The following is a 25,624-nucleotide window of genomic DNA, read 5'->3' on the forward strand; positions in this document are numbered from 1 at the left end:
GAGAAAGGAAAACACGAACCTGGGCGACTCCAGGCAGTTCGTCGACCACCACGGACAGCGCCGTCCGTAGCGACCGCTCCGCCAGCTCGTGGTACTGCTCGAAGGTGCTCCAGCGCCCGCCCTCGGCCGCGTCCTCAAGGGTGAACAGAGGCTCCCCCTCAGGGTCGTCCCGGCTCCACCACAGTACCCTCGGGTGATCCCACCTGTGGGGCTCGGGTCGCATCCGCACGAGGGCCGAGCTTCCCTCATCCAAGAGCGGCGCCGGCCGCTCCACGGCATCGGTCTCTTCGGCGTCAACCACCTCCCATGCCCGGGAAGTATCGTCGGAGGAAATCGAATAGACCTCTGTCTCCCGGGCGCTCTCCCGCAACAGCGGCGGGCCCTGAACCGAGGGCACGACCGAGGCCTCCGCCGCCTGCATCCCCACCTCATGCACAGACGGCCTCGCCTCCATCACGACGGCCTTGTCGACCTCGGAGGCTCCGGCCTCTGCAATCACGGCCTCGGCGGTCTCGGGGGCCCCGACCCCCGCCATCGTGGCCTCGGCAGACGCAGAGACGCCGACTACGGCCACTGTAGTCTCGGCGGTCGAGGGCGCCGTGGCCTCCATCGCCCCAGCCTCGGAGGCCCCGAAAGCCTCGGCAACAAAGGGCATGACGGCCCCATCTGACTGCGTAGGGGCCACCTTGGCAACCCCTCCTTGGGCGGCCGGTCCCTTCGGGTCGACCCTCGCCGACGCCGCGCCACGTTGGATAGCGGCTTGGGCCTCCGCCACCCAGTGGGCGGAAGAGCCGGGGCTCGCCTTAAGCGCCTTAAGGGGCGCCAAGGGGAGGTCGTCCGCAGGCCGCTTCCGACTAAAGAAAAGTAACCTACAGGGTCAGCGCGAGACCAAAAAAGCGAACGGAAGACACTATGACCCTGCCAAAAATACACTTACTTTGAACGGGGCGGCCCCCGCTTCGCCACAGCAAACCTCATCCGCAACGGCGGAGGCGGCGGCAGTGGCGTCGCATCCGTATCCATCGACGCCGGTTGATCCTCAGCGGACCCCGGTGCCCCTTCGGTCCTCTACGGGGGCGGTGGCGTTGCCTCCACCGCCACCGGCTTCACCACGGCCACCGAGCCTACCGGGCTGACGGTGCGTTTGCCTAACGCCCGCGCCTCGGGCGTGTCGGCCTCGGCCCTGGAGCGAGCAACCGCTGGCCCCGGGTCCGCTTCTCCTCCCCTTCCCGGGGGTGCCGGGCTACTTGCCGATACCCCGGGCGCCACCTCCACGACATCAGGAAGGTGGTCTAGGGGACCTTGCCCCCCCTCGATTTTGTCGTCCCCGTCCGAGGCCTCCGTCGACAATGACGTCGACGAGGATTCCTCCAGTGGAAGACCATCCTTTCGTTGTTGACGGTGGCGCTTATCCAGCTCCTCGCGTGCAAGGATGTGCTTCGTGCGCTTCGCCGCCTTGGTGTCCTTTCGCCTCTTCTGTGCATCGGCGTGAGTGCGGTTGGCCACCCACTGCCCCGCGTCCTCGGGAATGGGTGGTGGAGAGGAACGCACGTCCCTCATCACCTGAAGGAACGACAAACGCACATGACGGAACAAGAGATAAGGGGAGACTGAGGAGGTTCAGAGGCTACAGCGGCGCACGACTTACCAGCGAAAGGAACCCCCGCGACGGCCGCATCGTGATAGGGGCTAAGTTGCCACCCCTCAGCTTCGCCTCTACCGTCTCCCCCACCCGACGAAGGATCTCCTCCTCGGAAAGGGCAAAGGAGGACATCCGGGTGCCCTCAATGGGCTCACTCGGCTTCATCTCGAACAGCCGCCACCGTCGAGCCATCAGCGGCAGCACCCTCCGGCGATGGAACGCGGCCACAACCACAGCCACGGTGAGGCCATGGCCCCGCAGCCTCGCCAGCCCCTCTAGGAGCGGCTCCAGCTTGGGCTGGTCGACCTTAGGGACGCCCCACTTCCACTTCTCAGGGCAACTCCCCACAATCCACCCAGTGTAGGGGGGAAGCCCTCCGTCGTCGTTACAACGGTAAAACCAACTCGTGTACCACCGGCGGTTGGAGGACGCGAGTTGGGCCGGGATGTAGAGGTGCAGGCGGTCCTGACGCACTTGGAGAGTGCAGCCTCTGGCCCTCGATGCCTTCCTCTTACCCGACGTGCCCGTCGGCTTGGTAGTATGCCCCGCCCGGAACAGGTGGAGCCACAACTCCCAATGGGGAGCGATCCCCAAATACCCCTCACAGACGGCAACAACGATAGCCGCCTGAGCGATGGAGTTGGGATTAAAATTGTGGAGCTCCACGCCGTAGTAGTGCGTGAGCGCCCGCATGAACCGGTTCACAGGGACACCGAGGCCACGCTCGTGGAAGGAAACGAAGCTCACGACGTAGCCTTTGTGGGGCCTCGGCTCTAGCTCGCCGTACGGGGCAATCCACTCTGACCTACTAGGGTCTGTCACCGGGCGGAGGAGCCCACCGTCGACAAGCGACTGGAGCATCTCCTCGGTGACGTCCGACGGATCCCAAGGGTCTGCCTCGACAACGACGATGTTGCTGGCCATAGGTGCGACGGAGGAATCAGGGGTGGCGGTGAGTTTTCTCTCTCTCCCTCCTACGATCTCGCTTTTTTCTCGCTTTCTCCCTAGGCTCGCTCTTCTCTCCTCTTCTTCCCGGCACCCGCTGCTCTGGCGACGGCTAGACAGAGGCGGTGCTAATACGGGCAAGGTAAGACGAGGAGGGGCGAGATTCCTCGAGTATTTATGCAGGGGGGAGGCGAAATGAACGGGTGATGAAATCGGGGAGGTTTTCCCCCGTCCGGCGCGGTTAACCATGAGCCGATTTCGGCGCCCCACGCGCCCACGTCTCCCGCATTTAATGCGAGGACAGTTACGTCCCGTCCATCACGTTGCACTCGGCCACAATGGCAGCAGGCGTCGTTTCGCTTCCCCATGAAACCGCCTCAAAAGGCGCGCCACCCGTTACCGAGCCAATAGGGAAGATTTTCCCCGTGGCCTGTTCCTTTCATAGGAAGGAACCGGGCTCTGAGCCTATTACGATCCAGGGGTTCGAAGGCTGGACCCCAAAGGGTTTCGACAGCCGCCCCAGGATAATAGAGTTAGGGGCGACTGCGGGCGAGCCTATACGGGGCCAAGGCCCAAGCAAGCAAAACACTTGGGACGCCCAAAGTCGTGTCCGAGATCGACAGGAAAGTATCCGAATGGGATCCCACCGTAGGGAGGCACCGAGCCACCAAGGCCCAACAAACGGCCTCGGCACCCACTAGAGAAATCCTCTGGTACTCTTGGAGTGTGTCTCTGGACTGCTAGCCATCCCCTAACGAACGGGGTTCGGGCCTCCACTCGGACTACCCGATAACAGCTCACCGGAAGTGCCACCGCTCGTGCCCATCGAGAGTAGCGAGGCACATTCCACCCCTCCTTCCGAGCGAAAAGGAAGCGCGAGGGTCGCATAAAAAGTCAGGGGAACCCCCGACGGCCTTCTCGCCCTATGCAGAGGCTAGGGGGCTCCTCCTGCAAATATGCCGAGACCCCACGACCCGGGCTCGCACCCAAAGGGGCCTCGGCAAACAAACCCTCACGCGCGAGGGGCGTATAAAAAGTCAGGAGAACTCCCGACGACCCTCTCACGCAGAGGCAAGGGGCTCTTCCTACAACCTTGCCGAGACCAGAATGGGCTCGGCAAACTAACCCTCCGTCCGAACGAAAAGGACATGTGAAGATCAGATGAAAGGGCCAGAACACCCCAGACAAAGACAAACAGTCCAAAACCACGCTAGAGGTTTCGCTACAAACACGATAAAGGGCACCGAGCCCGTTATGGTCCAGGGGTTCGAAGGCTGGGCCTCCAAAAGGTTTCGACAGCTGCCCCAGGGCAATAGAGTCAGGGACGACATTGGGGCGAGCCTACGAATGGCCCAGGCCCGAGCGAATGGTCGCTCGGGGCGTCCTAAGTCATGTCCGAGACCGGCGGGGAAGTATCCGAATGGGATCCCACCGTAGGGAGGCACCGAGCCACCGAGGCCCGCGAACGGCCTTGGCACCCACTAGAGAAACCCCCTGGTACTCTTGGAGTGCGTCTATGGACCACTAGCCGTCCCCCAGCGAACGGGGCTCGGGCCTCCACTCGGACTACCCGCTAACAGCTCACCGGAAGTGTCCAGGCTCATGCCCATCGAGGGTAGCCTGGCACATCCCACCCCTCCTTCCGAGCCAAAGGAAGCGTGAGGGTCATACCCAAAGTCAGGGGGGCCCCTGACAAACCTCTCGCTTCGTGCGGAGGCTAGAGGGTTTTTTTCCTACAGCCTCGCCGAGACCCCCGCAACCCGAACTTGCGCTTATGGGCTCGGCAAATGCAGTAAGAACTACTCGCTCAAACGCGAAAGGGGACAAAGCCCCCGGAGGAGTAACTTCACTCCCCCAGGGGCTCGGGGGCTACACCCGGCGGGTGCGCTCGCGCGCACCCACCAGAACCTCAAAAAACAAACCCTAATTCCTACAGGGCAGGTATGAAACAAGCCTCGGCAAGCCCTCAAGGGGAGTGCACGCACTCCCCCCGAGGCTCGAGGGCTACTGTCGGGTACCTTAGAACGGGGTACCCCAAGCAAACATCGAATGGGTCGTTGAAATCCCCTCTAAAAAATAAAAAGCTAGAAGGTAAGCCGTGGGCCCCTCACTTGCCACGACCGAGCCTACTAGGCCCTCCCCCACCTCGCCTCGAGCCTCGAGCAGGAGGCCTCGGCATTCTAGAACAAACTCCGTCTCGCGCGAGGCTCCCCAGGGAAGGCCTCGGCAGGGGGCGCCGTCTCCGTCTCGCCCAAGGCTCTCTAGGGAAGGCCTCGGCAGGGGGTAACGCGCGAGGCGTCTCACGCGAAGCCTCGGCAAGGAGCCCAATCTCCGTCTCGTGCGAGGCCTCCTTCTCCGTGTCGCTCGAGGCCGGCTCGTCTGCAGCCCGTCACCCCCCGCCTCGGTCAAACCTCCCAACAGCACGTCACATCTCATTAATACTTCAACCACTCCCACAATCTCAGCCGGACGGTAGTTCAACGCCACAGAATGGCCGACGCGACCTGAGGTCGCATCAGCGCCATACCGGCCAGGACAGGGCACGGCGGGGACTACCGGCCACTGTGTCCTAGCACTGTGTCCACGATCTGTGCCATACTAGCTGGGGTAGGGTACGACGGGGATTACCGGCCACTGTGTCCTAACGCTGTACCCACAATCAACCGCCCGCTCAAGGCCTTGGCACTGTACACCAGGGCCTCGGCGATCTTGGGGTTCATGCCTGCCGAGACCTCCCCACCGCAGTACAAGCCTCGGCACTAACTAAGTCCCGGTCTCGCGCACAGTCCGTCCATAGTGGCTCGCACGTTCACCGCCGCGTCCACTACGAGGCATTCCCGGGGCTCCCACGACGCACATGATCTGATGGGACAACCACGCCGCCCCAGTACTCCAAGGACGGACCACTCCTACGACCACGCCGCTACAGGAATAGGCCACAGGGCTCGAACGTGCCACCCCTATTGGCACGACGCCGCATAGTAATACATGTACGGTCCTTGTCCTCCCTACAACTATAAAAGGAGAGGACTTGGGCCATTTAGGGGGGGAAACACCTAGTAACAGACACACGGGCATATCCCTGTCGCCTGAGAGCAACGCCTCAAGCAGCCCGCACTACACCCTGCCGAGACCTGGGACTAGCTCCCTCTCTCCTTTAGCTTGTAACCCCCTACTACGAGCACTTCGGTGCAAGGAATACAAGATCGACCTCTCAGACTGGACGTAGGGCCTCGATTGCCTGAACCAGTATAAACCTTGTGTCTCTTTGCATCACCATCCAGAATCGGGAACACGCAGAACAAATTCACTAGTCGGTTGAGGACCCCCCGATCCGAAACACCGACAGGTGGAATAACAACAGGTGCTGACACCATAATATCTTGTACTGTCGGTGTAGCGACAGCAGATAGTGAGAAAAATGGCTCATGAATCATCGGAGTGGGTGCATACACCCGCTTCTCTTCAAGGTCAATTTCTTGAGCTACCATGCTCCCCCTCATTATTTCATCCTCTAGGAAGATAGCGTGTGTGTTTCCACAAACTTTGTATGTCTATCTGGACAGTAGAAACGAAAACATTTTGACTTTTCTAGGTACCCAATGAAATGACAACTCACTGTTTTGGGATCTAGCTTCCTAATATTTGGGTTAAATACTTTAGCCTCAACAGGACTCCCCCCATATCTAAGTGGTTTAGTGAGGGTACTCTTCCTGTCCATAACTCATACGGTGTTTTGGGCACCGACTTACTTGGTACTCTATTGAGAATATAAATGGCGGTTTTTAACGCCTCCATCCACAGGCTCATCGGTAGGGTAGAGTAACTTATCATACTGCGCACCATATCTATCAGGGTACGATTGCGCCTTTTAGCTACTCTATTTTGCTGAGGCTCGTCCAGTGTAGAATACTAGGCTACTATGCCATTCTCCTGTAAGAACCTTGCAAAAGGTTCAGGAACTTGGTCATATGGGGTATGCCGACCGTAGTACTCCCCCAACGGTCGGACCTGACTATCTTAATCTTTAATATCTTAAATTTATCCAATTCTTCTGTTTTTTATTGGATAAATATAGCTATAATAGGAGTAATCATCTGTGAATGTTATGAACGAATCATAACGATCCACACTCTTTATAGGAAATTAACCATAGATGTCTGTGTGAATAATCTATAAAATTCCTGCGCTTCATTTGACATCTTTCTTAATTTTCTTTACATACTTTTCTTTTATGCATTCTCTGCATTGTTCTAAATCTGAGGGCTCTAATGGAGGAAGAATATTATTAGTCTTTCTATTCTCCCCCTCGAAATATGACCTAAACGACAGTGCCATAATTTTGACGACGCATCGTGAGCTCTCTTATGCCACCATTTTCAGAGTAACTCTCTGTCACCAGCTGCTTTATCAGCTAGATAGCATATGTTTTTGAAGAGCCAGTGAACTGACTCTTTATTCTATCGAGGTACTCGACGACCGTGTCACACTCTGGGATTGAGTCCACAATCGCAGGCTCAATCATGTTATTTATCACAGCAAAAAAAAATTTGTTGGCAGTGACCCACTTCCTATGCTCAAGGTCATAGGACATCTTTTGGGATTCAAAATCCCCCTCTTTAGTTGCCCAAGCGGCATCAGTCTCGTTTGTCTCCATAACCGGTGCCACAGGATCAGTGAGACACGGTGAGGTGACTACCCAGTCCACCTCAGCCAAGATGAAGACCATGTCAATCTTTATCTTCCACTCCATGTAGTGGAGATCTCTAACAATTGCATGTCTTGATTTCAACATTGGTCAAAATTAAAACATACAACTGTTCTTATACACTAATTCTACATCACCGTTGGACAGAAATAGAATTAATGCATAAAATCATCAAAATTTACAGCTGTTCTTATAAACTAATTCTACATCATCGTTGAATAGAAATAGAATTAATGCATAAAATCATTAAAATTATGATATTGTTATTAAAATGTTGGTCAGAAAATAACAGCATCATAATCATGTCAAAATCTCTTTTCCTCCAATTAAATATCACGTTGGTTCAAAATAACTGGAGAATAAACAATTTCTTTAGCAGCGAAAAACTCTCTTTTTCTTGAATTTTACCTACAGGGAAAAAATCTCTTTTCTATTTTCTTTAAGCCATTAATTAATTTCCAGGAAATAAACATTTACTTGAAAAAGAAAAAAGGAAAACCGATTCATTTCTGTCACTGTTTTCGGCCCAACCGGCAAAGCGGCCCACGGCCCACGCCCGCGCGCGCGCTGTCCCGCGCCCTCCCCCGCGCCCAGGCCTCAACCTAGGCCTAGGCCGAGAAAATGGGCCGGCGCTTGCGCCCGCCTGGGCTGAAAGCCAGCCCAATCAACCGGCGCCGTTGGATTCAATCGGACGGTTGAGCGGTGAGACCGGGTGAGTAAAAACCGTTGACGTCGGCCTCCTCCCGAAACCCTAACATCACTTTCTCCTTTGCTCTCTCTCTCTTCGCCGCTCTGGTTTCTCTCCTCAGTGCAGCGCAGCCGCAACCGTGCGAAGCGAGCAGGCGAAACGGTGGAGCGATGGCGCCGTCGCCGGCCCCCTCGCTGGCGTGCGCGCTCCCCAGTCGCCCCCTCGGTCGAGCCCGACGAGCAGCTCCCTGGCTTGGCCCTTTCTTCTCCTCGCGCGCCAACGATGCAGCAGCACTGTGCTGCGGCGAGGTAAGCCCAAACGGCTCTTCCTCTTTTCCCTTTCCCCTTTCCCCTTCTTTCTTTTGGGATTAACCCGATTTAGGAATGGGGTCAAAATTAGGGCTAGGGTTTCGGGATGGGCACTTCTTCTTCCCCAGAGGGACTATGGATTTTAGGGTTCGGCATCGCGTGCTGAGCCCTCTTTGTCTTCTTTCTTTCACCCAATTAGGGTTAGGGTTTCACCGAACCCTCTATTCTTCTTGGATCCGAAGGGATCTAATTCGATTCTTTTCTTTTCTAGTCTGTTTCTTCTTGGTTCTTTGCCGATTGGGGATTAGGGTTGTGTACTGTTCTTCATCCCCGAGCTGTTTGCGCGGGTTAGGGTTAGGGCTTGACTCACTGGAGTCACTATTAATCTTCCCCAGCGAGTTCTTCGTGGGGTTGAGCTCGGATTCGGGTTCTTCTTGCAACCGAGTACTTCTTCTTCTTCTTACTCCTTTCCTTAGATCCGAACTGGGTCATTTCTTTTCTTGCCGTGCGCCGGCAAAGACGGCGGTGCAACATCTTTCCCCGCTCGGTGGCGGTGGTGACCTAGAGTTCAGTGACGTTCGCCACCCCCTCCCCCCGGTCTCTTTTTCAATTTACTTTTACCCGGTTAGGGTTAGGGTTTCGATCCGAAACGGATCGAACCCTTGTGATTTCTTTGATTTCTTTCAATGCTTTACCCCATACTAGATCTACACATTAGGCAAAACCTATCCCTGATACCATTGTTAGGTTACAGTGTACCTCTCAGACGTAGATCAGGGGTAGGCTTCTTTCTTAGATGAGAAAACCGTTGATGTACCTTGGTCTATTCTGTCCATGGACGCCGGTGTCGTGGCAGCTCCAGCGTAGTGGTGGCGAGGCGGCGACGACGGCGGAGTCGGTGGGGCTTTCCGTCGCTGGCAGCACTCTTCTTTACATCGGGTTAGGTTTACTCTGTAGGTGGATCACGGCGGCTCCGTTCAACCTCGTAGTCCGAGCCGTGATCCCCACTTATCCTTTTATAGTGCTGTACGACAGGGGCCCACCAACCATATTAGGGTTGGACGTCTCCGATCAGGACACAGAGACAAGGGCCCAGGCCTATTGGTGGAGATCAACTAACACGAGGCTCTCCTCAAATAGTCCTATTGCGGCTATGCCGTTATCCTCACAGCTTCCAATGATTGTATCATGCGGTGTGAATAAAATCTCTGGGTCGCCGCCATCCTGCAGGTCTACTACCAAACCTTGCAAGCGCCTGTCCCAAACATGATCTTTTTCCCACCATTGTTGTTTGAGGAATATACACATAGTGGGGCAAACCAAAGTGACTCCAGCAGCTTGCGTTCAGATTTCGGCCAAGCTGTTCCATCAATGCAACACAATTTCATCCACCGCTCTTTGTTGCGATCTCTCAAAACCCAGATGTGGTAAAGATCTTCACTGTCTGGACGATCTCTGTAGCATAAACACAAATACCTGTTTAGCTCAGTCAGCAAGGGTTCTGTCTTATTCTCGAATCCAGGCGGTGGCGGCAACGAACCGAAGGTCTCCTCGCTGATGTTGATGGTAGTGATGCCACCATCACAACATAAGAAGTGCAGATACCCGTTTAAGAAGACAGCTGTGTTCTTCTCCTTCACTGAGCACAAGGGAGGTGAGTTTTCAGCACTAGCAGCCCGTTCGTTTCGGCTTATTCGTTTGTATCTGGCTTATTATTCACGGCTTGAACAATGTTTTTCTCTCACACCAAACCAGCCAGCAGTACTTTCAGCCATGGTTTATAAGCCAATTCAGCCGAAACGAACAGACTGTAGGTCTCCAATAACTAGGTGTGCCGAGGACCAAGACCTCACAGCCTGTCGGCGTGTACTTGCCATCCCAGTTGGAGAACAAGCGCACTACTTTATATACCTTGCTCATTGCACAGTAACCAAGGCCATATCCCTTCGGTAGAAGGGTAATTCTAGGCCGTCTCTTCGAAAAGTCATCTTCAACGGCGCCTTGCTGTCAGGGAGAGCGAGGGACTCGCCCGTGGAAGGGTTTTAGACGAAGTAACCACCACCGTCAGTGGCCCGGATGCCCGGCAGGGCTTGGGGAGGGGCACGGTCTCCCCAACCCCCCCCCCCCCCCCCCCCCCCCCCCCCCCCCCAAAAAAAAATCATCGCGCATGAGCTTCTCGACCGCGCCACTGCCACTGGGCCTCCATGAATAGATGTAGCCGTCGTAGGAGGACCCTACTGGGGAGAGGAGCAGCTGAGGGTGTCCCGGCTTGTTGGCATGCCGCGCGTGCAGGTCCACGACGTAGTCCGATGAGAGCATGGCGCGCCACGCGCGGGACAAGCAGCGGCAGTGGCCCACGGACTTGGCCGGCAGCCGGGCCAGGATCTCCATGAGGACCTCGTCGGGAAGCGTCGGGTTGTCCTGACTGCTGCTAGCTGCCATGGCCGGGTCCCCGCTGATACCTCCACGATACCAGTCTCCCGCTTGCCGAACAGCGGAATAATTAACGGCGCTTGATAAGGAAGGAGACACGGCCGGCGGTGGGGCTCCAAATAAGACAGGAAACAATATCGAGTCCGACACGGTAATATAATGGACTTCGATCAGGTCTTCAATGATCAGTACGTACCTGAAAACTAGTTGACGCAACAGGCCCATGTTTAAATTGAGGTTAGGAATCAATATTCGGCACTGTAGCACTTTCGTTTGTATTTAACAATTATTGTCTAATTATGGCCTAACTAAGCTCAAAAGATTCGTCTCGTAATTTACAATCAAACTATGTAATTAGTTATTTTTTTATCTACATTTAATACTCCATGTATGTGTCAAAGATTTGATGTGATGGAGAGAAAGTGAAAAAACTTGCAATCTAAACAAGGCTCAGGCAAGCAAGTCACGTCTGCAATTCTTCTGGAAATATGAATTGAAGGTCAAGACAAAAATCCGACTATTGTGACGCTTATTATCAGGTCTCATTTTCCAGAAGAAAATTACACTCGTAATGCTTCCTGTAGGGGGCCGAACGCTGCCAACAGAAAACCGGCCTGCTCAACTATTCTCTCGTCTCTACCACTGATAACTTTTCCACTCCACCTGTTGCGGTGTTCACCGCGCCATCCGCCCCTCCGCCTCCGGTCACGACGTCCACTCGTGACCATGCCAGGCGGCGCGAAATCCAGGCCGTCTTAGATCCCATCCCATCCAAGCTTCCTGTTCTAGCACCCACCCATCCTCTACGTCATCGTCACTGCTGCACCGTACCTCATCGACCAAAGCGACCTGCCACGGTCTGCTCATGTCGCTGCTCCGCATGCTCGCCCTGCTACCGTTGCTCCTGCTCCACCGCCTGCCCCACCCAATGACGCCGACAGGCGCCGCCAGCGCAAGGAGAAGTGCCGAGCCCTGGCGCGGAAGCCCATTCGGCCTCGCCTCCTGCTACGGCTGTGGCGCCCCGATGGCAATGCAGACGGTGGAGGAGGCTGCACCGAGATATGATGCATGTTGCAAGTGTATATTTTAAATATTTCAAATGTTCTAGAGGTATATTTTAAGTGTTTCACACGTGTCGGTGTTTCGAGTTACCAACTAGTAAATTTCTAGTATTGCGCGTCTGGTTCGGATGGTGTGCTTAGAGGACACGAGGTTTATACTGGTTCGGGAAGAAAGTCCCTACGTCCAATTCATCGCTGCTGCTCGTGTTACTAGCACTAAAAATTTGTAGCAAGGGTTACAAACGAGCGAGAGAGGGACATGTCCCAAGTCTCTGATGTTGTGTTAGGGCGTGTGTTTTGATGTCCACAACCATATAGAGTAGTCAACTGCCCCCTTCCTGGGAGGTCATGCTTTCCATTTTATAGACGAAGGGGAAGAGCGGGTTACACAGAGAGAAAGAGGGAGAAGAGGCAAGGAGAGGAAGGCTTCTAGGACCCCGGGCCTTTCTTTTCCTTCGTGCGAGTCCCACCGACATTACAGATGGTGATAGGGACGGCTCCACGTGGGGCGCCTGTCCGTCGCTGATGCCACGCCCTGGCGTTGTTAGCGGGTCGTGACGTCCCATTTTGCCCCGGCGGGCGACGCGGCGAACCAGCGTGCTGGTCAGCGGCCGTACAGGGAGTAGGCAACATAGTGACCACGCGTCCATCACTGTTGGTGATGTGAGTTCCCTGGAATGACATGTCGCGGGCATGGGTCGTGTTGAGATGTGCCCGCTCCCTGCACGATACCAGAAGTTTGACCTTGGGTTGTATTTTCTGGCCCGTAGTGGTTGGCGGCGGTATGGGCTTTCGTCAGGAGCCTCGCCTGAGGGGTCGGGAGAGGCGGAGCCCCTGACCCAGAGGCTGGGCGAGGCGGAGCTCGTGGCCTTGGGGTCGGGCGAGGCGGAGCCTGCGCACCTAGGGGTCGGTTGGAGCTATAGTCGCGCTCTTGACTGCTCGGATGAATCGATGTTGATGACCATTAGCTTCTCCTCTTCGGAAGAGTAGAATACTCCTTCGGAGGCTTTTTCGAACGGGGGGACTCTGAGGGCCTCGGCCTTCTTTTGTTGCCCATGGCGTGTCCTGAGGACGGTGATTCTCTTTCATCGTAATCGGACCCTTCGGGGGTATAGCCGTGAGATTTTGTGGGTCAGAAAAGGTCTTTCCTGATTTCGACCCCTACAGGGGTTTGTCGTTCTGCGACCGCGCGTTCGGTCTCCTTGCGAGTCCAACTTTCCTCGAGCCCCCGCCCGTAGCAGTGGTCCGGTCGAGGGTCGGCTCATCTTTGTGATCGTCTTTCCTCAAGCGTTTCTTCCGATAAAAACGAAGGGGCTGAGCCGTGCCATTATTTTCCTCTTTGGATGAATCATGGTGCTTGGTGAGTTGTTAACGGGCTAGTCTGAGTGGGGCTGTAGTCGCGCTCTTGACTGTTCAGATGAATCGATGTTGATGACCATTAGCCCCTCCTCTTCGGGTACCCTAGTATTGGTCCCCGACAACACGGATGTTGCAAAAGTAGATTTGGATGTTGCAACGGTTGTATATGTATTTTGCAAGCGTCCGTCCCTAATGTTTGATCTGTTTTTTCAGACGTATTTTTGCAAGTGTGTTTATCTAGATGTTGCTTATGTTTTACATGTATGTTGAAAGTGTTTTATCTGGATGTTGCGTATGTTTACAATGAGTTTTCAATTGTTTTTGCAGGCGTTTCTGATGCATGTTTCAAGTGTTTTATCTATTTGTTTTTTTGCATGTTGCAAGTGTTACATCGGTATATTTTAAAAGTAGATCGGCTGTTGTACATGTGATGCGCATGAGAAGCGGGAAAGGGCGCGGGCGGTCCTCATGCGGGCGACGTTGGGCAACATGGGTTACACAGTCGCGGTCGAGTGACGTCCGGGCAGCACGGGTCCACGTGTTGACGCACGAAACGGAGGGAGAATTGACTGCAGCCGCGTGCGTCCGTTCGGACGTCCGGACGCTAGCATTACCTAAATTACACAGGACTGGTCCTTTTTATCCTGCTAATGATGGCGAAACTCCACTAATTGGTACCACTAATCTGGATGAAACAAGGATAATTACTAAATGACATATCTGCAAGTTCCACTCCAGCATCCTGCTCATCGTAAAATCATAAGAACGTTGTTTATTCACGATAGTATAAAAAATTGTTTATGCCACCAAAGGCCAGTGCTCCCCTGCGAGGCTGCGAGGATCCTCGCTTGCAGTACGCGGCCGCCGGCCAGCAGACAATCTGGAGCACGGCAAAAGTTGTCCGTGCACCATATTTCCTCAGATGCTAATTTTCAGACGTCCATTTGTTCATCCCCAGGGAGACCAAATATCCGTAGGTTATAGTCCATCGATCCTACAACAATGTACTTGGCGTCGGCTCCAAACTTCAGGGAAGTTACTTTCCCTGTAGAAGTACAAATGTCACAACACTGTGCCAAGTAAAAATGGCAATCAAAGAGACCTGGCAGTCTAACAGACCTGTTCCTGATAGGTCTGGCAGTGTCCTGATAATGTTCCATTCAGCCTTGTCTGCTTGGTAAACCCTACAAAAACAGACAGAAGGTCAAGCGGATTTAAGAGCACCTGTGCCAGCAAGAAATAAAAAATCATGCATATACTTTGCAGGAAATTAACGTAAAACACTGCATTCACAGCATAGTAACTAGTAACTTTGATAATCAATAATGTCCAAACATTGTTAAGGAATAATGCCAGAATGAATGCAATGTACGACAACCATTTTATTCTCAATATCTAAAGGATATTCTCAATGACTAACAGGAACTAGTCTCAATTCAGCTCTTTTTATTTGTCCGATTAAACATGGGATCCCTACTTTACAACAGTGCCAGGAAATCAAGAAATCTCATAAAATAGTCATTACATTATACTTATAGGTTACAAGATCATACCTTGCATCTGAACCACCAATGCCAAGATAGCTTCCACTTGAATCAAATTCCACTGAAGGTCAAAGGAGAGATATGCATCATATTGTTACATTCAACCCATTTCAAAGAACGGTCCAGGAAGCAGGCACGAATAGTTATGCATGAGTTAATGGTGAATTTTATAAACCAAGTTATCCTGTCCCGTTAGCTGTCAATATGAATATAAAAAGCATGTGCAAAAATAGAGGTTCACAATCCAGTAAGCTCCTTACCCGCATTGGTTGGAGTGCCTGAATCATAAGGAGAAATAGTCCTCAGATTTGTTAATTTACGAACATCCCAAAGCCGGACACCATCACGAGCTGCAGTCTGCAAAGTCATGGTAAAATATCAGAAATAAAAAGAATAAAGATTGTGCATGTTATTTATGGAAATCTACATACCGCTAAGAGGTAACCATTTTCAGAGAAAGACATGGCTGTGACAGGTCCAACGTGGCCCTTTAAATTTGCAACATGTGACTACAGATAATAAATTGTTCATTAGCAAAGGTTGTTCAAGGTAAGATCACATAAACAGTAGTAGCAGCAGCAAAAGTAACAACATCACAAGCAAGCTAGAGATGAAACCCATAATATGAAAACAGGAAGAAAGAGTCTTCTGGGTTCCATCTCCGTTAGATTGGGACCAATTATGTTGAGACGATGTTCCAGCTATGTTCAAAACAATATAGGTGTAGTGATCACCTAAAAATATTTATGAAAAGTTGATGCAATAATAACCACACCTGAGTTTTCATATCCCAAATTTTGACAACAGCAGTAGTCATTCCTGTTCCAAGCAAAAGACCATGTGGATGGAATGATGCCGATGTGTAACCATCTTGTTCAGAAGCCTCACCAACCTGGAAAACAATCATGCATATCATATACACATTCATGGTGTAGTAATAGTATACATATAAGAGGGGGAAGGAGGGAACCTTTGACTTGCAAGATCCAGTTAAAATATCATAGAGGCACCATGAGTTATCCTTGGAAGCAGACACAAAACATTTCTCACACTCTTGGACAGTAACAGCCGCAACCTAATAAATTTCAAAAAGGAACCTGGGCTTCGGGTAATAAAATTACTAAGAAAAGAAGCGATAGAGACAAAGTGCCAAGGACTGCTATCTTATCACTTCTGCAGAAGAACAAAGGGAGGATTATCAAAAACATTTATTTGATTAACAATTAATAATGTACACGAACAGAACAGAGAACAGCTCAATGAAATGAAACAAACAAAAAGACTGGATGGTTGAAAATCATGTGACTTTTGAGACAAGCGTATATCAGAGTTCAGCATAAAAAAAATTATTGCAAATCCTAACTTACAAACTTTTATCTCAAATCACTGATTCTTACCTCAAAATCAGACTTGGTCAATCAATAAATCAATAAAATTTCTAAACATCCATAAATTTACATTTACAGCAGCAAAAATTTGAATGCACTTGGAGAGGAATGATGAATTGAAAGCATAGGAAGGATGTCAGTTATGCAAACAATAGTTCTGAAGACAGGAAGCATCATCGCAGCAGCATCCACTTAAATACCTCAGCAGTATGATCTTTTAATGTATGTACACAGCTATAGTTTCCATACTCGCTCCCACACCAAATGCGAACAGTCTGCAAGGTTCGCAAATATATGGGCCAACAATAATAAACTAATAAAACAGATTCACTCAAATAACTGAAATACAACAAAGTTGAAGCTTTTTAATCAATTGCATTAGGTGAAAAATGTCTTGGCTGCTCTACATCACTATTTCATCACTGGTAATTTATGCAAATCAATGGTGTGGAAATCACTGGCCAAGATAAACTGTCAACAAAGTTCTATTTTGAATTTGATAAAAAATCTTCTCAGTTGACTAATTGAGAACCTTGATTAAACAGAACGCATTCAATACTCAGGAGACGGAACTTCATCACTGACAATTAAGGTAAAACTACAACTATGTTCCACTTATATTTTGATTTGAAACTAGCATGATGCCCGTGTGTTGCTACGGCAAAATTCTGACCAACCTAATATCAAAATCCTCCATTGCGTTGCACGTCATTGACAATTATTAATTAGTGTAATCTAAAGGTTATGTTATAAGTAAAAGGTAAAACATAAGGTGAAAGGGTAAAAAATCTAAACTATCATCTTACGAATGTACGTGACCTCAAAAGTGGTCAATTCGACTATGTGGAAGGTCGGTTCCAAAACTCCATATACTGACCAAAGGTTTGCAAGAAGCAAATCATTTTAGCAACCCATCGCCCAACCATCTTTATATTTGCGTACACAACCAATTACCTAAAACCTACAGTGAATCCTGCCGTAACAATGCAAATCTTAACCCAGGAAAATGATTTGCCAAATCTCATAAAAAGAAAAAAATGGCATTGCCCCTAAGTTCTATGCCTATATGGAGTTAAGTTGAGGGAAATAACTAATTAGTCAACTGCTGGTAGTTTTGAAGCTGGAAGACTTGCTGCCTGTGTGCAGGGAAGCTTACTTAAGGCGATCTCCAGTTGGAGACGGAGGTGCCTGGAGAAGAGAAATCTGGCAATGTTGGAGGGCGTGAAGGATGGAGTGCACTCAACACTGGCCCAGATAAAAAACCCCCTCCTAATCCAGTCACACAACATATCCATTGTTTCCCTACGTTCTCATTTTAATTTGGTGCATAAAGTTGTAGCAAAGTCAGAGTTGCAGAGGCTTGGAAAGAAAATGTACGTTTACATGTATAAATTGGTGTCCGATTGGAAGCTTTCTCAGAGTACATTCAGCTTGGAAAGAAACTTAATGCGAAACAAAAACAGATGCAACAAGCGGAGACAACGGAGGAGGCAGAAAATCAAGTTTAGTAAACATTATAGGTAGTAGAGATCTTTTCAGTTAATTAACTGCGAACCTTGATTCAACAGAACACACTCAACAATCAGGTAATAGGGGACCTCAAGACAATACATAAAAAAAACATTACTACAAGTATGCTCAACATACAGCATGTAATAAAATTCTTCTTAATCTACGTTGAGGCTTCTCAAGAAATAAAGGTATCCACATACGGCGTATGCATATCACTCCGATACTATAACTCATATCCGTGCGATCTAGGAGCTTAAGACTTTTTGTTGTTTCGAAGCGAAAACATAAGAAGTTCAGTTGGTCTAGAAAGGCAGAAGATATTGATGACATAATATTCATGTGATTATTTAAGGTTGTAAAAAAAAAAACCATACATACCTTATCTGCTGATCCAGTTATGAAGAGTTCATCCCCATTAACAAATTTCAAAGTGGTTATCTGTGTAATTGAATGTTCTTATGTTACAATATACTTTCGAAGCATACAAAAGTACACCAAAAGCACATGGGGAAAATACCTTCTTTGAGTGACCAGTAAGCGTGCACAAAATTTGACCGGACGGCCGATCAAAGAGTACTGCATTGGTATCAATACCCCCAGTGGCAACAACGTCCTGTTCATCCATGATAAGAATCAAGTAAAAGAACACATCAAAAATCTCCTGCAGATTCTCACCACAAAAGTTGAAACTCGCAGAGATTCCAGAAAAAAAACTATATCAATACTCAGGTCATGATGATAATTTAAACTAGTGCATATTCAAGTAGAACTCAGCATTTTCTGACAAGGGTTCAGCCTCAAGATTCAGGCATAAGCACAGGCCTTCCTTAACATGGGGAATACCACCAAGTAACAAGATGACAACCATAATCCAAATTTGACCTAAGGGTGGCAAATAAGATGACAAGATAGGTGCTGTTAGAACACCCACGTAGAGCAATTTCTTGTCAAAATGTGTTTATTTATAGAGGGTGCCACGTGAGACATCAAGCTGTCCAAGCCTCATGGAATAAGCAACGACAACAAAACCTTCAGACAATAAGAAAATGTCAAAAATGTTTGAAGACCAAGGTATAGCACCGAAATGAGTGACAGATAAGCCTAGTGCTCGGCAGCACTTGTATCTTACTTTTCTGCATATTACTTTCTTTGGCTCACAAGCCTTTGTAATAGGAATATGCTCATCATCCACTTTAGTAGTTAGAAAATATGCTGGAGCAGGTAGAAAGTAGATGTTGCCCTCTGCCCATAAAAACAGGGGCACACCCTTGTATCAATATAAGCCATTGCATTTTCTTTCAATCCAAGCAGCCAAGGGTCAAGCTGCCCTTTGGTAGTTCTCAAATCTGAATCTGAGATCTATTTGGTCCAACAACTGGTATCAGAGTCTTAGGGTTCTTGAGTGAGCGAGCGCCATGTCCATCGAGAGCCAGATCACGAAAGCGCGTGCCGCCACCGGTGCGGTGATCAACCCCGGCAGTGACACAGCGGGAGCCAGAGCCGGAGACCACGCGACGCGCCTTGCTGCCGCAGAGCCAGCGACTGCGGTGGAGGCCGAGATGGCCAGGCGGGCAGCGGCTGCAGCACAGGCCGCGGTGGCTACTGCTTCGACACTGCGCGCCGAGATGGAGCTAGAGCTAGAGCCCGCTGGAGGATCACGTAGCCCGGACGGGCGCTGCCGCAGTCGCCGTCACCAGAGCGGTGTCGTGGTTGCCACGGGCGCTCCCCGGTGCTGTAGACGGTCTACCGTGACTACGGAGCGGGAACGCCATGGTCGATGCTCATCAAGTCGAACTACCATGAGTGGAGCCTGCTAGTGAAGGTCAAGCTACAGGGCCAGCGGTTGTGGGAGGCGGTACACATCGGTGGTGTTAGGTACGACGATGATCGCCGGGCGCTGGAGGCCCTGTGCGCCGCCGTCTCCATCGAGCTCGGCGCCTCCCTTGCCAACAAGACCACGGCAAAGCTGGCAGTGGCGAAGGCAAGAATATTTTGTAGGTGTGGTGGGTTAATAAAGGTCGAACAAGTATAATATAACTATCAATTATGCAAGAACGGACTAAAACATTATCGAAATATGTATATTACTATGTGATCACAGAATCCAAAAGTAAAGTATTGGCACATAAAATACATCACTAAATAAATCTTGTTGTTGGAAATACATACCCATCGTGCAGTTCAAGCAGTTGCAGACTTGTCGTTGCCTACGCTAGGCGGAGCGGAGGCGCGGAGCCATAGCTGCTGTCACCGGTGTGGTGGACTGGCCGCGTTGAACTCGCGCCGTCGTCCGCCGGCCACCGTGTTGAGTTCTCGGCTTCTCGCTCCGACGCCACCGTTCGCCGTCCACCGTCTAGGAACCACCGCATTGATCGATCAGATCAGATACGAAGACGAAGAGTCGAAGAGTGTAGGATCTCTGGTATACCTGAGGGGGGTGAATAGATCTGTAAAAATTCAACTCAAACCAAAGTCAAATTCACCCGTGGCACTGCCGCTCTGTGAGCGCAGCACTGACGCACCTGCAGGAGAGATTAGTTCACAGTTCAAAATCTACCCAACGAAATTTAGATCGGGTAAATTTCTTAGCTTCCTGCAGGGTAGTAGATCACAGATTGACAGCTAAAAGTGGTGGGAACACCACACACAAGTAGATCAGCCTCAAACCCTAGAAATCACCTCAACAACAACAAGAACACAAGTATAGCAACACAAGAACAAGATGACGCCAGGATTTATCCCGTGGTTCAGCTCGCCACCAAGGCTTGCCTAAGTCTACGTTGTTGAGGTATACCACTAAGGCTTAGGGCTTTGCAACCCTACCTCGTTCTCAAGTCAAGAGAGTGAACTCTTGAGATGAGAGGTAATTTTACTCGCTGCAAGAGATGGTTACAAACCTCCCGAGGCTACCACAAACTTGGCAAGCTCACTAGGCGACGCTCTAGCTGGCTAGGAGCCAACGTGAACCAAATGCTCTTTAGGCTTTGGGAATCAGTGGAGCTGCTCTCTAATCACTTTTGGCACCTTTTTCTCTCAAGGATTGATGGGGAAGTCAAAGGGAAAGCTTGAGAGCTTGAAGGGCACCAATAGAGGAGAGAGAGGAGATGAGCACCTGCTGATTTTTGTCGGTCTGAACCATTGGTGAAGAAGAGAGAGATGTTATGGAGGATAGGGAAATGTATAAATACCCCTATGCCTCCCAACGGTTACTTAAGTGCGGCAGTGCCTCTCTCTCCAAGTGCGGCACTACCGCACCCAGCAAGACAACAAGGGTGAAGGAGTTGTTAAGTTGGCTGTCTTGGCTGAGGTATGAGGATGTTTTGTGTAAAGATTGAGCATTTTGTTTAACACTTTTAACCAGTTGTAGTGTCCCCCCTTTATAGTACGGCTTTTTCCATACTCAATTTCAAAAAACAAAAGAATTCAAAACTCCTTTGAGCGTGATGCGGTCCTTATTTGTAATTGGGGGCTCCTCCTTTCCATGTGACATCCTCTATAATAAATTCCCTACTTGTCATCTTAATAAATCTCATTAGTTCTCTAATTAGGTGGTCATCAACACCAAAACCCATATTAGAGCTTGATTGCACTTACAATCTCCCCCTTTTTGGTGATTGATGACAACCAAATTAGAGCTTATAAAAGATATGAAATGAATAACTGAGATTTTTTTTTGAGCCATGGGTGTAAAGCCTCCCCTAAATATGTGAATAGAGAATTGAATTCTCAACTTGGCATAAGAGGCCAAGATTCACGCTTTAGTGAAGTGAAAATTGGGGCTCCTCCTACATCCATGCCTTTGTGGGGTGCTACACACAGTGTCAAGAAAATATATATGTGATGCATATGACAGATCATGCACACATGTGCTTGCTGCTGTAGCTGAGTGCGGCACTGCCGCACTAGGAGTGCGGCACTGCCGCACCTAACTATATGAGCAAGACAGAGTCAAGCACCACACAGCTAGCTCAGATAAAAAAGATATGCAACCAAGCACAATAAGATGACTTCTAATCCACACAAACGATACATGTCCATATCCAATACACAAAGAGTCAAATAGTAGCATTATTTCATAATTTAGAGTTTTGAGCGACTCTCAAACTTTCCACCTAGCGAAGACTAACACTCATCGAATAGGACATGAAGCACAGCTGCTGACTATGGTGTCGAAAAGTTGTTGACCCCTATAATTTTCTCCCCCTTTAGAATAAAGCACCAAAAAGAGAAGAAAAGAAGAAAGATCAACACCTACTTGTCATCTCCCTAGATGTCCGTCCAATCAATATTATCACCTCCTGCAGCCCTAGCACCTCTTACAACAGTCCTAGCACCACCATCACCGTCATCGTCATCGGAGTCGATACATGTATGGCCCTGACGGTGAGTAGTGTCGGTGTAGTGAGTGGAACGAGTGGAACGCCTCGGCTCCTGTCTCTAACGATATCCCTCCAGGGTCTTATCCCAATTTGCTGCTCATCTCTGCTCCTCCTCCTCCTCATCATCATCTGAATCTGTGTTGGAGAGACTCAGAGGGTCATACTGTGGAGGAGGTGGAATAGGAGGAAGTGGTGGAAGGTCCTATCCACGCTGCTAACGCTGCTCAAGCTGTGTCTCATATGCTCTGTCAGCTGCATAGGTGCACTTGCTAAAGATTGCCTTCAACCACTTGCCAAACTTCTTCATCTTACCTCTTCAGCGAGACCTAGAGCGGGAAGACTCAGGGATATCTACATGAGCATGAGAGCTCCCTGCTCTCTGAGTAGCTATAGTTGGCTGGGTCTTCTCAGTTTTGTAGACGATGTGCATCCCATCCTTCAGAAAATAAAATCCAGTGACCCTCTCAATCATGAACATGAGGTAAGGGGCATAGGGCAGCCCCCTCCTCCCATCCTCCACTACAAATCTCAACTCAGTCCACATGAATCTAGGGACATTGAACCTATTCCCACCTAGAGCAAATCTAGCCAACATATTTCTCACATAGCCATTAATATCTGAGGCTGCTCCATCTTTTGGGTTGATGGTGTTCCTGATGAGGTTGTTGAGGATGTAATAGAAGCTACGTAGACCACTCCTCTTGCCATCTGTAATCCTTCTATCTCTCCACATGTAACTGATGTCATGGATCTCAGCTCGAGGCTCATCATAAATGTAAGTGTAACCTCTGTGCTCCTCCGCAAAGCCAAGAATCCAGCTGAAAGTGACAAAGTCAACTCGATAGTGCCGACCATCAGTCATCCAGTGAATCTCATCAGAGGTTTGGTCATAGAAATATGTGGCATGAAACTATGCAAGGACCTCCTCATTCTAGTTATACTGGAAACCCATGATGTCTGAAAGCTGGTACCTGTCACAAATTTTGATTACCTTGTCAAACTCAGGCTCCTCCTTCTCCTGCATCTCATCCCAATCAATATACTGCATCTTGATAATCTTGGTTTTCTTGGATGCAAGAATGGCAGTAACATAAAAGTTGGAATGAAACTCATTCGAGAATCTATAATCAATGCCCAAATCCTTGCGCATCGCATAGGGATTGATCCCCTTGCCTCTTCGACCAGCTTCCAACTCTTAGAATAGTTGGCAACTGCATGCTGGCGGGAGTCATCTAGAGGTCTTATGATGAACTCACCCTCAAAATCTCTCATACATCTACCATCAAACTCAGAGAGATGTTGTGGGGTGTTAGGAATGGCATCAGTGGTACTACCTATCATCTCCAGCCTCTCCTTATCTTCAATGTATTGCTTGCGCCTCCCCCTATCACCAAGTCCCCTTGGAGCTGCATTCCCTCGACACGGCGAGGTGGATCCTTGTCTCTTTGCTCATTCATCTTCCTTTTCCCCTTTCAGTCATTATCTCTGTGCTCCATCTATGCATAGAATGAACTAGATAAGAAATTGTACAAATGGGACATAGAAAATCACTTGAAGAATAGTCTTGATAAGAAAAGGGACTTAGATCATGAACTTGAGAGACACTATGGACAGTGCTGCCTAGGTAGTGCGGCACTGCCGCACCCTTAGAGCGGCACTACCACACTCAGTATCTCCACAAGCCCATGACCTCCTTCTTCATTCTTAGCAGATCCATTTTTCAAATGTCTTCCCACAACACCAAACAATTTCTAGAGCGTAGTTCAAGATAAAGACACATGATGTCATGTAATAGATGGGAATAGTGATAACATTTTGAGTGGGAGAGAGCATGTGGTGAATAAATCCAACCAATACATTGATTCATCTAGGGAAAGTCACAACCAGACGTAGTCTCAAACTATGGGGGCGGTACTGCCACACCTTACCGCGGCACTGCCGCATGTGCTGTGCACCGCCCCAAATGAATCGACCTATTGATTCAATTTGTCCATCAAATCTCCCTCCTACTCGTTCATAGTACCACTAAGAACCCGAATGCATCATAGAAACACTCACATCGCATAGATTGAGTAGGTTTAGGGTTCTACCTTCTCAAACGAGGATTGGAGAGGAGAGGAAAGAAACTGCTTGGGCCAGGGGCGGTAGCAGCCGTCAGCGACGTTGAGGGAGGGCTGGCAGCTGCCGCGGCACTGCCAGAGACTGGCAACACGTGGCCAAGCGACGGTGATGGCGTGGGCATGAGAGGAGAGAGAGGCACGGGCGTCGGCGTCGAGGGAAGAGAGAGGGAAAGAAGTTACTACAGACCTGAGGATAAGAGGAAGAATAAATGGGCCCTATAGTAAAACCGTTTGGGCCAAATCTCAATTTAGATTCAAAGTACGGCACTACCGCATGCCTAGCCCGACACTACCGCACGGCAGGAGTGGCACTACCACACTCCCCAAAATAGTGAGAGTTAGCTATAATCTATATGACTCTCTCTATATAAGGTATGGACACATATCACCTATATACCATGACCAGAAACAAGTAATCAATATAGACCATGATCATAATACATAAGTTGTCTTTTATAAATCATTTTCATGCACAATATGAAAATTTTCAACTCTTTTGCCTAGATACTAGTTTATCAAACAGAGGCATTCTAAAATTCAAACCACGTTACGAGAATCAAGTATATTTAGCTCACTACGCAAAGCACAAAACCTTGACTCGTCGAAGGGCTTTGTGAAGATATCGGCTAGTTGCTTTTCGGTGCTCACATGGCGAATTTCGATATCTCCTTTGATTTCGTAGTCTCTCAAGAAATGATGATGGATGTCTATGTGCTTGGTTCTAAAGTGGCATACGGGATTGTTTGCAAGCTTAATGGCACTCTCATTGTCACATAATAATGGGATTTTGGTAAAATGACATCCAAAATCACAAAGAGTTTGCCTCATCCAAAGTAGTTGGGCACAACATGCACCGGCCACAATGTACTCGGCCTCGGTAGTGGAAAGGGCTACACAATTTTGTTTTTTTAGAACTCCAAGACACTAGGGATCGTCCAAGGAATTGACATGTCCCTGAAGTGCTTTTTCGATCTACTTTACAATCGGCGTAATCGGAATCCGAATACCCAAGTAGATCAAACTTAGAGCTCTTAGGATACCACAAACCAAGGTTAGGAGTGTGTACTAAATATCTTAAGATTCTCTTAACGGACACCAAGTGACACTCTTTCGGGTTAGCTTGAAATCTAGCACACATGCACACACTAAGCATAATATCGGGCCTATATGCGCACAAATAAAGTAGAGAGCCGATCATGGAACGATATACCTTGGTATCCATGGCTTTCCCTTCAATGTTGAGATCAAGATATCCATTGGTTGGCATGGGAGTTTTGATAGGCTTGGCATTCACCATGTCAAACTTCTTGAGCATATCATGGGTGTACTTCGTTTGACTAATAAAAGTTCCATCCTTCACTTGCTTGATTTGAAATCCGAGGAAGAACTTCAACTCATCCATCATGGACATCTCAAATCTCTTTGTCATGATCCTACTAAATTCCTCACAAAAAGTATGATTAGTACTACCAAATATTATGTCATTGACATATATCTGGCACACAAATATATCTTTACCAACTTTACGAGTGAAAAG

At 49.4% G+C, this 25,624-nt stretch overlaps 1 protein-coding gene across 1 annotated transcript in view; it reads right to left on the minus strand.

Moving 5' to 3' along the window:
• Positions 1-1,068: 1,068 nt before the first annotated feature.
• The window catches only part of LOC136460866 (pre-mRNA-processing factor 19-like), a 51,564-nt gene continuing 27,008 nt past the window's right edge, over positions 1,069-25,624 (minus strand). The window contains exons 5-16 of the mRNA XM_066460408.1: positions 18,106-18,201; positions 17,967-18,026; positions 16,277-16,351; positions 15,659-15,763; positions 15,464-15,580; positions 15,120-15,197; positions 14,949-15,045; positions 14,698-14,749; positions 14,264-14,328; positions 14,083-14,189; positions 6,187-6,225; positions 1,069-1,563 (exon numbers count right to left, since the gene is read on the minus strand). Of these exons, the coding sequence (XP_066316505.1) occupies positions 1,069-1,563; positions 6,187-6,225; positions 14,083-14,189; positions 14,264-14,328; positions 14,698-14,749; positions 14,949-15,045; positions 15,120-15,197; positions 15,464-15,580; positions 15,659-15,763; positions 16,277-16,351; positions 17,967-18,026; positions 18,106-18,201 (1,386 nt within the window). The remainder of the gene's footprint in view (positions 1,564-6,186; positions 6,226-14,082; positions 14,190-14,263; positions 14,329-14,697; positions 14,750-14,948; positions 15,046-15,119; positions 15,198-15,463; positions 15,581-15,658; positions 15,764-16,276; positions 16,352-17,966; positions 18,027-18,105; positions 18,202-25,624) is intronic.

Source organism: Miscanthus floridulus, chromosome 6 (assembly GCF_019320115.1).
Source record: "Miscanthus floridulus cultivar M001 chromosome 6, ASM1932011v1, whole genome shotgun sequence".
Lineage (NCBI taxonomy): Eukaryota > Viridiplantae > Streptophyta > Magnoliopsida > Poales > Poaceae > Miscanthus > Miscanthus floridulus.